At 40.8% G+C, this 13,202-nt stretch overlaps 1 protein-coding gene across 4 annotated transcripts in view; it reads left to right on the forward strand.

Annotated features, from left to right (window-relative positions):
* LOC149074679 (uncharacterized) overlaps positions 1–13,202 on the forward strand; it is a 459,047-nt gene that overhangs the window by 359,862 nt on the left and 85,983 nt on the right. For all 4 annotated transcript variants that reach the window (XM_089247147.1, XM_089247149.1, XM_089247150.1 and 1 more), the window contains 2 exons: positions 887–917; positions 1,359–1,499. In XM_089247147.1, coding sequence (XP_089103273.1) covers positions 887–917; positions 1,359–1,499 — 172 coding nt within the window. The remainder of the gene's footprint in view (positions 1–886; positions 918–1,358; positions 1,500–13,202) is intronic.

A 13,202-nucleotide genomic window follows, 5' to 3' on the forward strand; every position in this document is an offset into this window, starting at 1 on the left:
TAACAAAATTACAAATATCAATTACATTAATAGAATATTATTTCATTCAATTACAGAATTTGACTATCATGTCTGCGTATGGAGCCGCTGTGGTGGTTGAGTGATCACAGTGACACATTTGCATCGCGAAGACCCGGGTTCGAACCCCACTGGTGCGCCACAGCGTTGGTCGGCTGAAGTTGGTTTTCTGTGGTTCCTAACTTCAAGGCGCGAATGCGAGCCAATCTCCCTATTAAAAAGTCTTGCCACATATATCCAACAGGCTTACAACGATGCAAATATGCAATCGTTACACTTCACTCATAGTTGAAAAAATTGACGGTAAATGACATCGCAATAACAAGCATTACACAGAAACAAACTACACGTTTTGTTCACAACACATACACGCACATTATAGCATGTATTCATATGTTAGAAATTTCAAGGACGAATATGAACGAGGTGCATGTGTAGTTTAGTAGTAGTCTTCCTGTGCCATCGTCACGGACCAGAGGTTGAAAAACACTGCTTTAGAAGTTATGAAAGATTGGACTGATTGAAAATGATAATATAGGACTTATTAACTCTCCTAATTGGTTTGATCAGTGACGTCTAAATCATGTTTTGACTTTTTCACAAATCATTTCACAACTCGTTGAAGAGACTAAACCATTGTGAGGGAATCAAAGTTATATGACGTTAATACTCATGTTGGGTTTTAATATTCCTCAATATCTTGTGTCATTTACCCATGTTGCAAATTTCATTTGCAAGTTTCGCTTTTTTTTTTTTAAACATTTTTACTTTACAGCATTGATTGAATTCTTTACTTTATGCCAATAAATAGTTGTACGCTATGTAAAAATTAATTTGTTTTTAATTATAATGTTTGTTTTTATTGTAGGAACACTCTATTAGACGAACAGGAGTTGGAGGTAATGTAGTTCATTTATTGTTTTATCACTACTGCACTATAATACAACATTTAGACTTCAACTTTTTAATTTTATGATTTCTTTTCACATGAATAACGAAACATTTTATCGAAAATTTCAGTTACAAACGCACATTTCTAAAAATACTTACTTTTATTCCAAGTTATTAATAGAGTACTGAAACTGCATGCAGTGGAATCCAAAGTAACATGCTTGAAACAAGCCAGGTCTCTCAGCTTAATCAGCTTAATCTAATATTGAAGAAAAATTGACTTATGAAATTTTTACGGATTTTATACAGTATATGATTGTGCAATTTTGAATAGGAGTTATGATGCACGTAGAAAAAAAATAAATGAAGTAAATATTTGGTTGGTTATCTACAAAACATGAAAAATATATAATCGCAATATTTAGTTTGAAATATTTTAACGTTTTCAGAGTAAATTCTTGACACTTGCTATGGCTTTTAAAACAGACAGAGTGACTTTGCCAAAACGCTTGGAAGTTCAAAAGCGGCAACGTGATATTGCCGAGAAAGACGTCGAAAATGAGATAAATGCCATCAAAGCTTCATTGAATGTGAGTTTTTCCTTTTTTTTAGATACTAGAAAATGAACAAATAAAATGCTCGTGGAAAAAGGCTTTTCAACTCGTGTAACATTTTTTCTGTGCTGAGATCGTTAACCCTTTAACAATCAGGGACAGGATCATTGATCATTTTTGTCGCACCACGGTCATTTTCTGCACACGAGGGCTAATTAGACCGGAACCTACAATTTATTACCGATTCCGAACGGCAGGCTTGTTTTTATACTCATCGAGAGGTTGGTGCACTAAACACCTCGATGGGGGGATTCCCTGCGATAGCAATTTTTTCTGTGGTCAAGTCGCCTTTTTTTTTTTGTTGTACCCCTGTGTCAGGAACGTTTTCTGACAAGGACGAACCGGGTATCGAACTCGCGACACCTCTAAACATCCTTTGGTACTTTAGGCAAGTATCTTACCGACCTGGGCTACCGTGCCCCCTCAGAGACAGGATATCCAGTAGATAGATAACTTCACTAATTTAGCCAACTTCTCTAATTTTGAGTAATTACTTCTTTAATGTAGTGAACTTGGAAGATGGAGGAGGTTAAGTGAACATCCAGAGGGAGGTGATGGAGAGACCCCCCAAGAGTTTGATAATTTGGGAAAATAAATTAGTCCCATATTTTAGGGAACAGTAGTGACTGGCATTAAACAATAAGTTCCTCCTTCCAATACATCACACTGGATCAGCGCCTGAAGGGCAGGGGGACGCCAACTGCTGGTTTTGTATAGGATGCCACTTGGTCTAAGACTGGCCCTGCGTTATATCAAGAGGAGTTTAACATTATAGACTATAGGTGATTCCATGTACGATTTGAAAAGAAAATCATTGTAGAGTGATTTACCGTTGTACCATAGGCATAAACTTGTATCCGACCCATGGGCCAGACCCCCCCCCCCCCCCAAAATTTGAGTGGATATGTTTCGCACACTTGGCTCAGAAAAACTTTTTGACAAAAAATTTTTCTAAATAGTAGAAATCATCTGCTCGAAATTTTGTTTTTTCTTTAAAATCTCAATGCACTTGTTCTGTGACAATAATAGTCTTGCAATCACCCCGGCATCCATCCATCCTAAATTGCGTTCTAACAGAGTGCTGCCTGAAGGTACCCCTAGAGATAACTTGGGGGGGGGGGATCTTTTCTCTTGCTTGTACTGTCGGTAAACTCGAGGGCATCTCTTCTTTTGCTGAGTGTGACCCTTGGGATAGGGACATGAGACAACAGAAAGAAAGAAAAAAGTGGGAGGAGGTAAAGTGAACAACGATTAAGCTTATTAACAAGATCGAAGGCATGTAACATTTTTCGAGCCTTCACAACAGAGGCACCGACATGAAGAAATTAACATTGGGTGGGGCGAGACAATACCGTCTGCTCTAGACGGTATTGGGCGAGAGCGCTGAAAGTTGCTGGCCGTCCCGTATATACGGTGCTGAAGCGCATACGCAGGAAACAGAGGACGCACTGCATTGTTTTTCTAAAGATTGGGGGGAGGCTCAGCCAACACCCACTGAAAATTCTCTAGTAGGTGTTGGTTCAATACAATACAAACAAATACAACGCCACAACAGGCAAACTGCCCAACGAGGTGGCTGACTGAAGAACATCATGGATCCCCGAGCCATTTTTTGGAGGCCCTACCTACTACTGCTACACCACACATGCACCCCGCCCACCCCCCGGAACCCCCAACGAATCGGTACATGCGGGAATGTGCGTGTACGTGTAGTGCAACCTGACGTGAAGTTTTTTTTGTTTCTCTGTAATGCTTGTTATGTGTAGTGCTGCCATCTGCCACCAGTTTTTCTAACTATGAGTGAAGTGTTATGATTGAATGATTTATCGTTGTAGGACTGTTGCTCTCTGTGGCGAGACTTTTTAACGGGGAGATCGGCTCGCATTTGCGCCTTGAAGTTGGGAAACACAGAAAACCAACTTCAGCCGACCACCACTGTGGGGTTCGAACCCGGATCCTCGCATCGCGAGTCCGTCACTATAACCACTCGACCACCACAGCGGTTCAGCCCCCTTACAAATTTATTAGGGTTGGGGGGGGGCTCAAATATCCTCCGCTCCTAGGTTCCGTTGCCTTTGATGAGGAATCAAGTAAATAATAGTAAAATAAAATTTACATAAAAAAAGAAAATGAGAAATGAATTGAAAATTTCAAAGCCCCTGAGCCGGGTACCATTGCATTCTAATACCAGGAATATGAAATTTTCTCCTTACAAATCAGGGATTCCCAAACTATTTACGTTAGCATCGCTCATACACTATCTACCAATAAGTATTTGGACACCTATGCAAATGACGATATCTGCGGTCCGGAGATACGTCACGCTCTCTGCCGGTATATATCGTGTAGGAAACAACATCGGCATTAGTCGCATGCAAGATGCCGCGCAGTTCGGAGCTCTCTGATTTCGAGAAAGGTATAATTATCGGGTATCACAAAAATGACCGATCCTTAAGGGACATATCTAGCGAGCTGAAGTACCCAAAATCGACAGTGGCCTATGTGATTGTCGGAATTTGCCCCGAGTCGGCAGACCAACGAAACTGGGAGATAGAGACCGACGGGTGCTGTCCAGAGAAATTCGGAAGAACCGCACCCAACCGATGTCCCTCATCCGCGAGGAGTTTCAACAGGCATCCGGGAGTATTGTTTCAATGAATACCATCCGTAAGGAAGCACATCTGATTGGTTTTCATGGTCGTGCTGCTGCCCATAAGCCTTTGATCACAAAGTCCAACCGCGTTGCTCGGTTAATGTGGTGCAAAGCACATCGAAATTGGACCGTAGATCAGTGGAAACGGGTTCTTTGGAGCGACGAATCAAGGTTCACCCTCTACCGTTTGGATGGCAGGGTCTGGGTTTGGCGTCTGCCTGGAGAACGTCCCCTGTCAGAATGCATTGTGCCAACAGTCAAGTTCGGCGGAGGTGGAATTATGGTCTGGGGGTGTTTCTCCTGGTATGGACTGGGACCCTTGGTCCCCATTCATGGTAAGCTAAACGCCGATGCCTACTGCACTATTTTGGATGACAATGTGCTTCCTACGTTGTGGCAGTTTTACGGGGTGGACCCCTGTTACTTCCAGGACGACAATGCCAGCTGTCATACTGCGAGGTTAACCAAGGCTTGGTATGGTGCCAATGGGGTTCATCGAATGGACTGGCCTGCTCAGAGCCCAGACCCGAACCCTATCGAGAACCTCTGGGACGAGTTGGATCGCCGAATTAAGGGGTGCCCTACCCGTCCAAAATCGGTGAAGGAACTGACATGTCTTCTCCAAGCCGAGTGGAAGAAAATACCACTAGGCCGTCACACAAGGACTTGTGGAAAGTATGCCCGGAGGGTTCACGCTGTAATTGCCTCTCGTGGAGGCTTTACCAACTATTGATTTTGAATAAAGTTAGTTTTTCTTTTCTATCACAGGCGTCCAAATACTTATTGGTAGATAGTGTATATGTATATAGAAATTTTGAATATTTAAAGTAATGTTGAAGGGAGGTTAAAGGGTGAAATTTGTGACCCCCCCCTCGGTTCGGCACCCTCGACATTTGACCCCCCTAAGTTGCAGCCCTGTTTCCAGTACCCCAACACTTAGGTAGCCAGGGCCGGAACTAGGGAAGAAGGCAGTTTTCACAGGCGGCAATCTTGAGGGGGCTGCTAATTCTGGGGAGGGGAGGACGAAAAATACCGTTTCGATCGATTTTTTCATTGGAGAGGGTGAAAAAATTACATATTCTTCCCCCCACGACAAAAATGATCGTCTCCGTTGAACCGGGCTTTTGGGCTGAGATCTTTCGCGAGGACCACGATTTTTCACAGGGAAGTTCTTGGAACTTGCATTAGGCCAATGGGATCGAAACCCCCTTCCCCCATTAATTTTCTAGAGCTGGTTCAACCCCCCCCAAAAAAAAGTCGCATGTTTTCCGCACCTAGACTCGAAATAATCACGTCACGTCAGTAAGTGTGTTTCGGCCTTTATACGAAGCTGTGACATGTAAAAAGAGTGGCGATTTTTCCACAAAAATTTTTTTTCCCGCCCATTTTTCAGGATGCGACTTATTTATCGGAAATTACTGTAATTTTTTTTTATGTTCCATTGTAAATTAAATTGAGAATTTCTAAAAAGTATGTAGTACTTCTTACATGTTATTCAAAATTGTGTTTATTTCAAAATGAAGAATTATTCTCAAGGTTTTAATAATGTTCCTCCTCTGACGGTCACGTCTTTTTTACGGATGAATTTCTTCTTGTCCCGCCGATGACCGCAAAGAGGGGGGGGGGGTTTACATACCCTGTTTACAGGGCCATCGTTTTAACTTTTTCCGGGGGGGGGACGCAAAGCACATGTACTCAGAATATATACATATATATTTATATATACTGTATATACCATTTTTAAAGCCTAAATGACGGGCCTGCCTGTTTACGTTCGCAGCACTCTTAGAAATTTTAAATATCTTGCGGCATCTCAGTCGATCTCGAGGAGTCATTTTGATGCTTTCCCCCCGACAATAAAATGATCTTCACTCCTAGCTACAGCCCGTCCGTGGCATCTAGTGGCGTGCTTACCGGAGGGGGGAAGGGCACTCAGCGGGCTATAAACAGGGACATGGACTCCCACATACTGGAGAAGGGATTCTAGCCTGGGATCTGTGGCGGGCCCCTGAAGCCATACCTTTCACAGGTATTGTATAAATAGCATGAAAAACTAAAAATGATGTTAATTGTCTTAGGCTCGTAATTGGGTTGCGGCAGTCGGGATAATGCTCCAAGAATCTGAGCGAAATGGGTGGCCCCAACAAGAAAAAATTACACTTATTTTGCACGTTTCTTTAAATCTTTGACAGTTTCTTATTCTGCAAAATGAGAAGAGAAGGGGGGGGGACTAACCCCCTCCTTTTTTGAGTATAACCCTCTCAAGGGAGCCCCCCCCCCCCCACCCATGAAAAACTCTGCACCGGGTCCCAGAGAAGGCTCGCTATGGCCATGGCCCCCCACGGCGTAAATTTTTGGGAGAAAGAAGACGAAGAGAAAAGAAAAATCAACTCAGTTTCCGAAATTCTTCCAAACATTTGAAAATGTTTTTATTCCATGTATTTGAGATTTTTTTCGTGATTAAGGGACCTTCAGCCGCACCTTCTGCAGCTTACAAAGAGCATTTCAATAGGGTTCAGTTTCGGCTGCTTCAATGCAGATTTTCTGAATATAAGCACCACACAAATTTCCTAATTAGAAGTACAGGGAGTGTATAGCGTGTCGCCTACGTGGGGAATATGTCATCATCCATATATGACATCCATCCATATGGAGACTCCTGCTGCCTCCGAAAAAGAAAACTACATTCTTTTTGACGCCGCCGGCGCCGGTCAGGGCTTTGGTAAAAGCTTTTTTCTTATTTTTTCTCTTCTGTTTCTTTATTTGCGCTTATTGGTGAAACCATCAGTGAAACAGGGACGCCGACAGAAGCAGTTCCATGGATGATCCTAATTGGAATATAAAGAAATTACGGTGGTGAAGAAATCGGCTATAGACGGGGTTTGTGGTTCTGCAGAATAAGAATAGCTTTGTTTCGAGCCCCTTGAAGTAAACGCATTGTTTTCCCCTGAAAAAACCCCACAAATGTTCAGATAGGCAGTTCCACAGTATTTTATGGTTTATGTGGACCACATTCGGTTGTGCATGTACAGTATAACCTTCTGTTAATAGAACATGTTGTATTAGAAGAAAAAACGGAAAAGTTTCTCGTGATTCCGCGCAGTTTCTTGACAGAAAAAGTAAGCGATATTAAATATATAGTTACACATTTTTGAATTCATGCATTTTAAGCATTTTCTTGAATGATAATTCATTCAGAATCTTCAAAAACAATCTAGATACAGTAGTTTTCAGCCCTGTTATAAACTGAAGATCCAAATAAACTGGTACAGGCATGCGTATGCAAATAAGAAGATATGGAACCAATCAGAGTACAGCGCTGCGGTCGGCAACGCCTATATAACACAACAAGTGTGTGGCATAGTTGTTAGATCGGTTACTGCTGCTTCAATGGCAGGTTATCGAGATTTAAGTGCGTTTGAACGTGGTGTTATAGTCGGCGCACGAGAGATGAGACATAGCATCTCCGAGGTAGCGATGAAATTTGGATTTTCACGTACGACCATTTCACGAGTGTACCGTGAATATCGGGAATCCGGTAAAAAATTAAATCTACGACATCGCTGCGGCCGGAAAAATATCATGCAAGAACGGGACCGACGACGACTGACGAGGATCATTAAACGTGACAGACGTGCAACCCTTCCGCAAATTGCTGCAGATTTCAATGCTGGGCCATCAACAAGTGTCAGCGTGCGAACCATCCAACGATATAGCCCATCATCGATATTGGCTTACGGAGCAGAAGGCCCACTCGTGTACCCTTGATGACTGTACGACACAAAGCTTTACGCCTCGCCTTGACCCTACAACACCGACATTGGCCTGTTGAGGACTGGAAACACGTTGCCTGGTCTGACGAGTCTCGGTTCCAATTGCTTCGAGCTGATGGACGTGTACGGAGACAACCTCATGAGTCCATGGACCCTACATGTCAACAGGGGACTGTTCAAGCTGGTGGAGGCTCTGTGATGGTATGGGGCGTGTGCAGTTGGCGTGATATGGGACCCCTGAGACGTCTAGATACGACTCTGACAGGTGAGAGGTACGTTAGCATCCTGTCTGATCACCTGCACCCATTCATGTCCATTGTGCATTCCGACGGGCTTGGACAATTTCAGCAGGACAATACGACACCCCACACGTCCAGAATTGCTACAACGTGACTCCAGGAACACTCTTCTGACTTTAGACATTTCCGCTGGCCACCAAAATCCCCAGACATGAACATTATTGAACATATCTGGGATGCCTTGCAACGTGCTGTTCAGAAGAGATCTCCACCCCCTCTTACTCCTACGGATTTATGGACAACCCTGCAGGATTCATGGTGTCAATTACCTTCAGCACTACTTCAGACATTAGTCGAGTCCATGCCACGTCGTGTTGCGGCACTTGTGCGGGCTCCCTACACGATATTAGGCAGGTTAACCAGTTTTTTTGGCTCTTCAGTGTACTTATAATCAATAAAGCATAGTAAAAGAATTTCGTGTTCTGTTAGACATATCAATAAATTAATAAAGTTTATATTTAAAATTTATTTAAGAAAAATTTAAACTTCATTTGGCTTGCGTTTTTTTTATTAAGAAATTTATGCAACTAAAAAACTTTGTTTTTTCTAATTTAAAACTTGATATATGATTCAATATATGAGAGTAAAATAAATCTTAAATAAGTGAAATGTAATTTGATTTTGAGGGAAATACATACGCTGTATCATAAAATATACATAAATACAGGGTTTGACAAATCAGAAAAAAAATTAAGCGCCAGCCAAATTCCGTAGGAGCCAAGCATGGTTTTTTTCATGAGAAAAGTGTCTTGAATAATCTTTTTTCGACCTTTCTGGGAATTGATGACCCCTTTCCAGGGCCGCAACTAGATACTTTGTTACCTGGGGCAAGCCGGAATTCTGGCTCCCCTTAGTAGAAGAAACAGTTAAAGGATGAATTCGACTTTCATTCTGGCCCAGCGTATCCAGCACCAGACCCGCCTGCTCTCCCTAGTTGCGGCTCTGCTCCTTTCCATATTGAAAGACGGTTAATTATGGAATCAGAAAATTTTGAGCCATCCCTAGATTCTGATTTAGCAATCACATATACAAAATTTTAGGCGTCAGTACAGATTTTCCAGTCGCCATGGTGACCTGGCGCCTGGGATTTATCCAGCCCTGGAATAAATAAAGATGTATATACTGTATATATTTTTTGGATTTACTCTTGCATTCTTTGTATATACTCGTTTTCGTAACCCTGCCCAGGGATTTCGGGATTCATGAGATCTGGGGGGGGGGAGACTCAGGGGATCCTGGGTTCGTTATAACGAACTTTTATTGTATTATGAGCAATATTAATTTGAAAAATTATAAAAATTTAATTAATCTTCCGCACAACTTGAAAATATGCACTTATTCTGAAAATTCTTCAATTACATTTACACACACATTAATGCTAAAAAGAGGTTAAAATATGCAGAGGCGTAGCCAGAAGTTTCGTTCGAGGGGATCAAAGTGATAGAACAATAGATTTGGCCATCTTTTTCGGGTCATTTTCTCGGGTTTTGGGTGGGGGCAGACCCCTCGAGTCCCCCTCCGCCCTTCGCTACACCCTTGAAAATATGTAAATGCTAAAAACAGCATTATTCACAACAAATTTATAAATAGTGCAAAAAAAAAATCAAAAATAAAAAGGTCAATTTCCCGTCTCCCACTGAGTTACCTTTCATTAAATTAAGTTGTATAATAACCAAGAATGGCCCCTAAGCAGTGTTTTCCAAAGTGTGAAATAACTTCCCCTGGAGGAAGGGGACGATGAGGGTCCTGAGGGTCGGTAGGAGCTGTGGGTTTAGTATAGGATCCTATGGGTGGGGCTTGAGTTGGGAGAGATGAAAAAGAAATTTTTTTTAAAAGAAGGGCTATGGAACAAAAAGTTTGGGAAACTTTTCACTGAAGTAGCGGTTCTCAACCGGTGCTCCGTGTGCACTTCCCGGGGGCTCCGCCGCCACTCGAAGAAAATAAAATAAATCAGTAAATTTGATAAATGAATAAAAGAGAAGCCTACGGGGCTCCGCCATAGAAATTTTACGCCAAATAGAGTCGACCATTGATGCATATTTGTGTTTGAGTACAGGTGATCCTCTGTGGAGATTTTACTGTATTTAGGAAAATATAATGGAACCCTTCCTATATGTCTCCCCATTACGTTTCTGACCTTACTCATTTGCACGACGTTTGGCTTCAGTTGCTATACATTCCTGTACATTATCCCTGTATACAGGGCCTAATTTCTGCATGGGCAAATGAAGCCTTCATAACTTTGAGCCCCCGAAATTCAAACAACATACATTCACTGACTAATTAACATCTTTGACTCTTGCCGCAAGATCCTCTTAATTCCTGCTTTACCCAGGGCCCTGCCTGTACACACTTCAATTAGTCAACGTTTTCACTTTGATTCGAACTCGCAAGTCTTTGGAAAACACCATTTCTATCAATCGAATATCAAATAATTTTTCAATCGGTAAAACCGTGTCATTGAAATACAGTGTTTCCTGGTTTTCAAAAACACATCATGAAGAAATGTTGTAAGCGGAAAAACTAAGCGGGATCGACTGTAGTTTCTCATGCATATTTTTTTATTGAAGAAGCCATAAAATTTAAGATGATTGACTGGTTCAATGGCTTTTGACAGGTACTGAAATAATTATTGAACGGGCTATGGTATGCTGATAGAGCCAGGGCCGTAACTAGGAATTTTGCCGCCCCCACATTCGATAATTTTGTAACGGTGTTCTCTGTTCCCACCTAAAACTGCCGGCCCCCTAAATTTTCATGCCTGGGCCAGTTGCCTACACTGCCCCCTCTCTAGTTCCGGCCCTGCTGATCGCAAATATGTGTACACTATTAGTTCTTTAAAAGGAAAATCTTTCAACAACAGAACTCAATACATTTATTTTTTGCTTAGATATAGAAACCAACAGCAAAACAAACAAGTATAGGATGTTTTAAATAAGGTTTAAATAACATTTTTTTTCTGTTAAATCTTTAAATGAATACCGTAAAATTGCTTGAGACTTTAGCAACAGTAATGTTATTATAATATTTCTTTGCAAGCATAAGATAAAAGATTTTGAATCAAAACGACAGATTTTTTACAAAAAAATTTTTTGGGAAACGTCTGTAAAAAAAGGGGGGGGGGGAAGGTAATTTTCGAAAAACGTTCCGGTTTTATATATATATATATATATATATATACGGTTTCCCATTTATACGACGCGTCGTATAAACCAGGTTCCATTATTTGAGCCTGAGCCCCCCCACCAACTGTTTCAATAAGTTTACGCCTATGTGTTGTACTAATTATCTTTGTAGCGAAGTTTCACTGTATACTATGAAAATTGAAAAATCAGAATAGAAGCTAAAGTTTTGAGATCTTCAATGACCAAATAGTTTCAGTGTTTGTTCAAATAATTACATTCTTAGAATAGACAGCCTTGATGTTTATATGAAAACATTTCACAAATCTGTCATTTTTCTAGGTGCAGCTTATTTACAGGTGAAAATTACAGGAGAATACATCAGTATGTTGATAATGAAACATCAACTTATTTTTTTATTCAACTATTAAAAAATTTCTCATCCCAATTTGATTGTAGTCAGATATTTACTTTCTTTTCTATGCAATTGCTAATCTCAGACACATTACTGAAGCAGATTAGTTGTGCTTCAGTAATAAGACACTGAAAGCAAACCCCAGTAGCACATCAATATAGAACGACGTAGAGATTTCGATACCGTTCGACGTCGTTTACCGATGTCGTTCTACGTAAAAATGGCATATATTTGTCTGTATAGTTCGACCTGGCGAAATCCGACGTCGAACTATATCTGACCCCGACACCGTTCGACGTCGTTTACCGATGTCGTTCTACGTAAAAATGGCATATATTTGTCTGTATAGTTCGATGTAGCGAATCCGACGTCGAACTATATCTCTCCCGAGACCGTTCGACGTCGTTTACCGATGTCGTTCTACGTAAAAATGGCATATATTTGTCTGTATAGTTCGATGTAGCGAATCCGACGTCGAACTATATCTTTCCCGAGACCGTTCGACGTCGTTTACCGATGTCGTTCTACGTAAAAATGGCATATATTTGTCTATATAGTTCGACGTAGCGATTCCGACGTCGAGCTACATCTCTCCCGAGAACGTTCGACGTCGTTTACCGATGTCGTTCTACGTAAAAATGGCATATATTTGTCTGTACAGTTCGATGTAGCGAATCCGACGTCGATATAAAAATGTCATACATTTGTCGACGTAGTTTGACGTTTACGATTACGTTAGCTATGATTTGTTATTACAATATAAAACATGTCGCCACATTTCTATTTCGAGAAGTCGGCCCTTTCTTCATCCTGCGGCACACTTAAATTCAAATAAAATAGAAAAATAATTTTTTGTTATGATTGTCACAAAATATGTTTTAAATAACTATTTACTACAATCGGTCACAAAAAATAAATTCAAATTCAAAAACTCATTCTGCTGTTAATTTAATGTTAAATCCAAGTTAATACAGTTTACAATGTCTGCTTTTTCTAGGTTGAATTTTGAGCAGGGATAGGTTTAAATATCTTCTTGTAAGACTTATTATTTGTAATAGATTTCTGCGTTCCATAGTATCAAATGAAATGCAAAAAAGATTGCTTTCCATAAATATGATAACGTATGATAACAAGAACAGAGGTATTTCTACATGCCTTTTTTTTTGTGCAATTCTTGAAAATTCTTCCATTAAGTAATAACAGAAATGAACCATGGCCAATATTTAAAAAAAAAAAACTATTGCTTTTTTTCTCTCAAAATTGCTCAGTTTCCCCTCTTACACATACATCTAATTTGAAAAAAATAATTAAATTCCTCGCACTTAAGTACTCAGATACTTTGACCTTTGAAGACCGGACACACCCCGCTTCCCATCTCATAGAGATATCGAAGCGTTCCCGGAGGATGGGTGTATAG

This window comes from Pholcus phalangioides, unplaced genomic scaffold, assembly GCF_987345545.1.
Source record: "Pholcus phalangioides strain wild (caught in Gottingen) unplaced genomic scaffold, Ppha-v1.0 ptg000017l_1, whole genome shotgun sequence".
In the NCBI taxonomy this organism is placed as follows: domain Eukaryota; kingdom Metazoa; phylum Arthropoda; class Arachnida; order Araneae; family Pholcidae; genus Pholcus; species Pholcus phalangioides.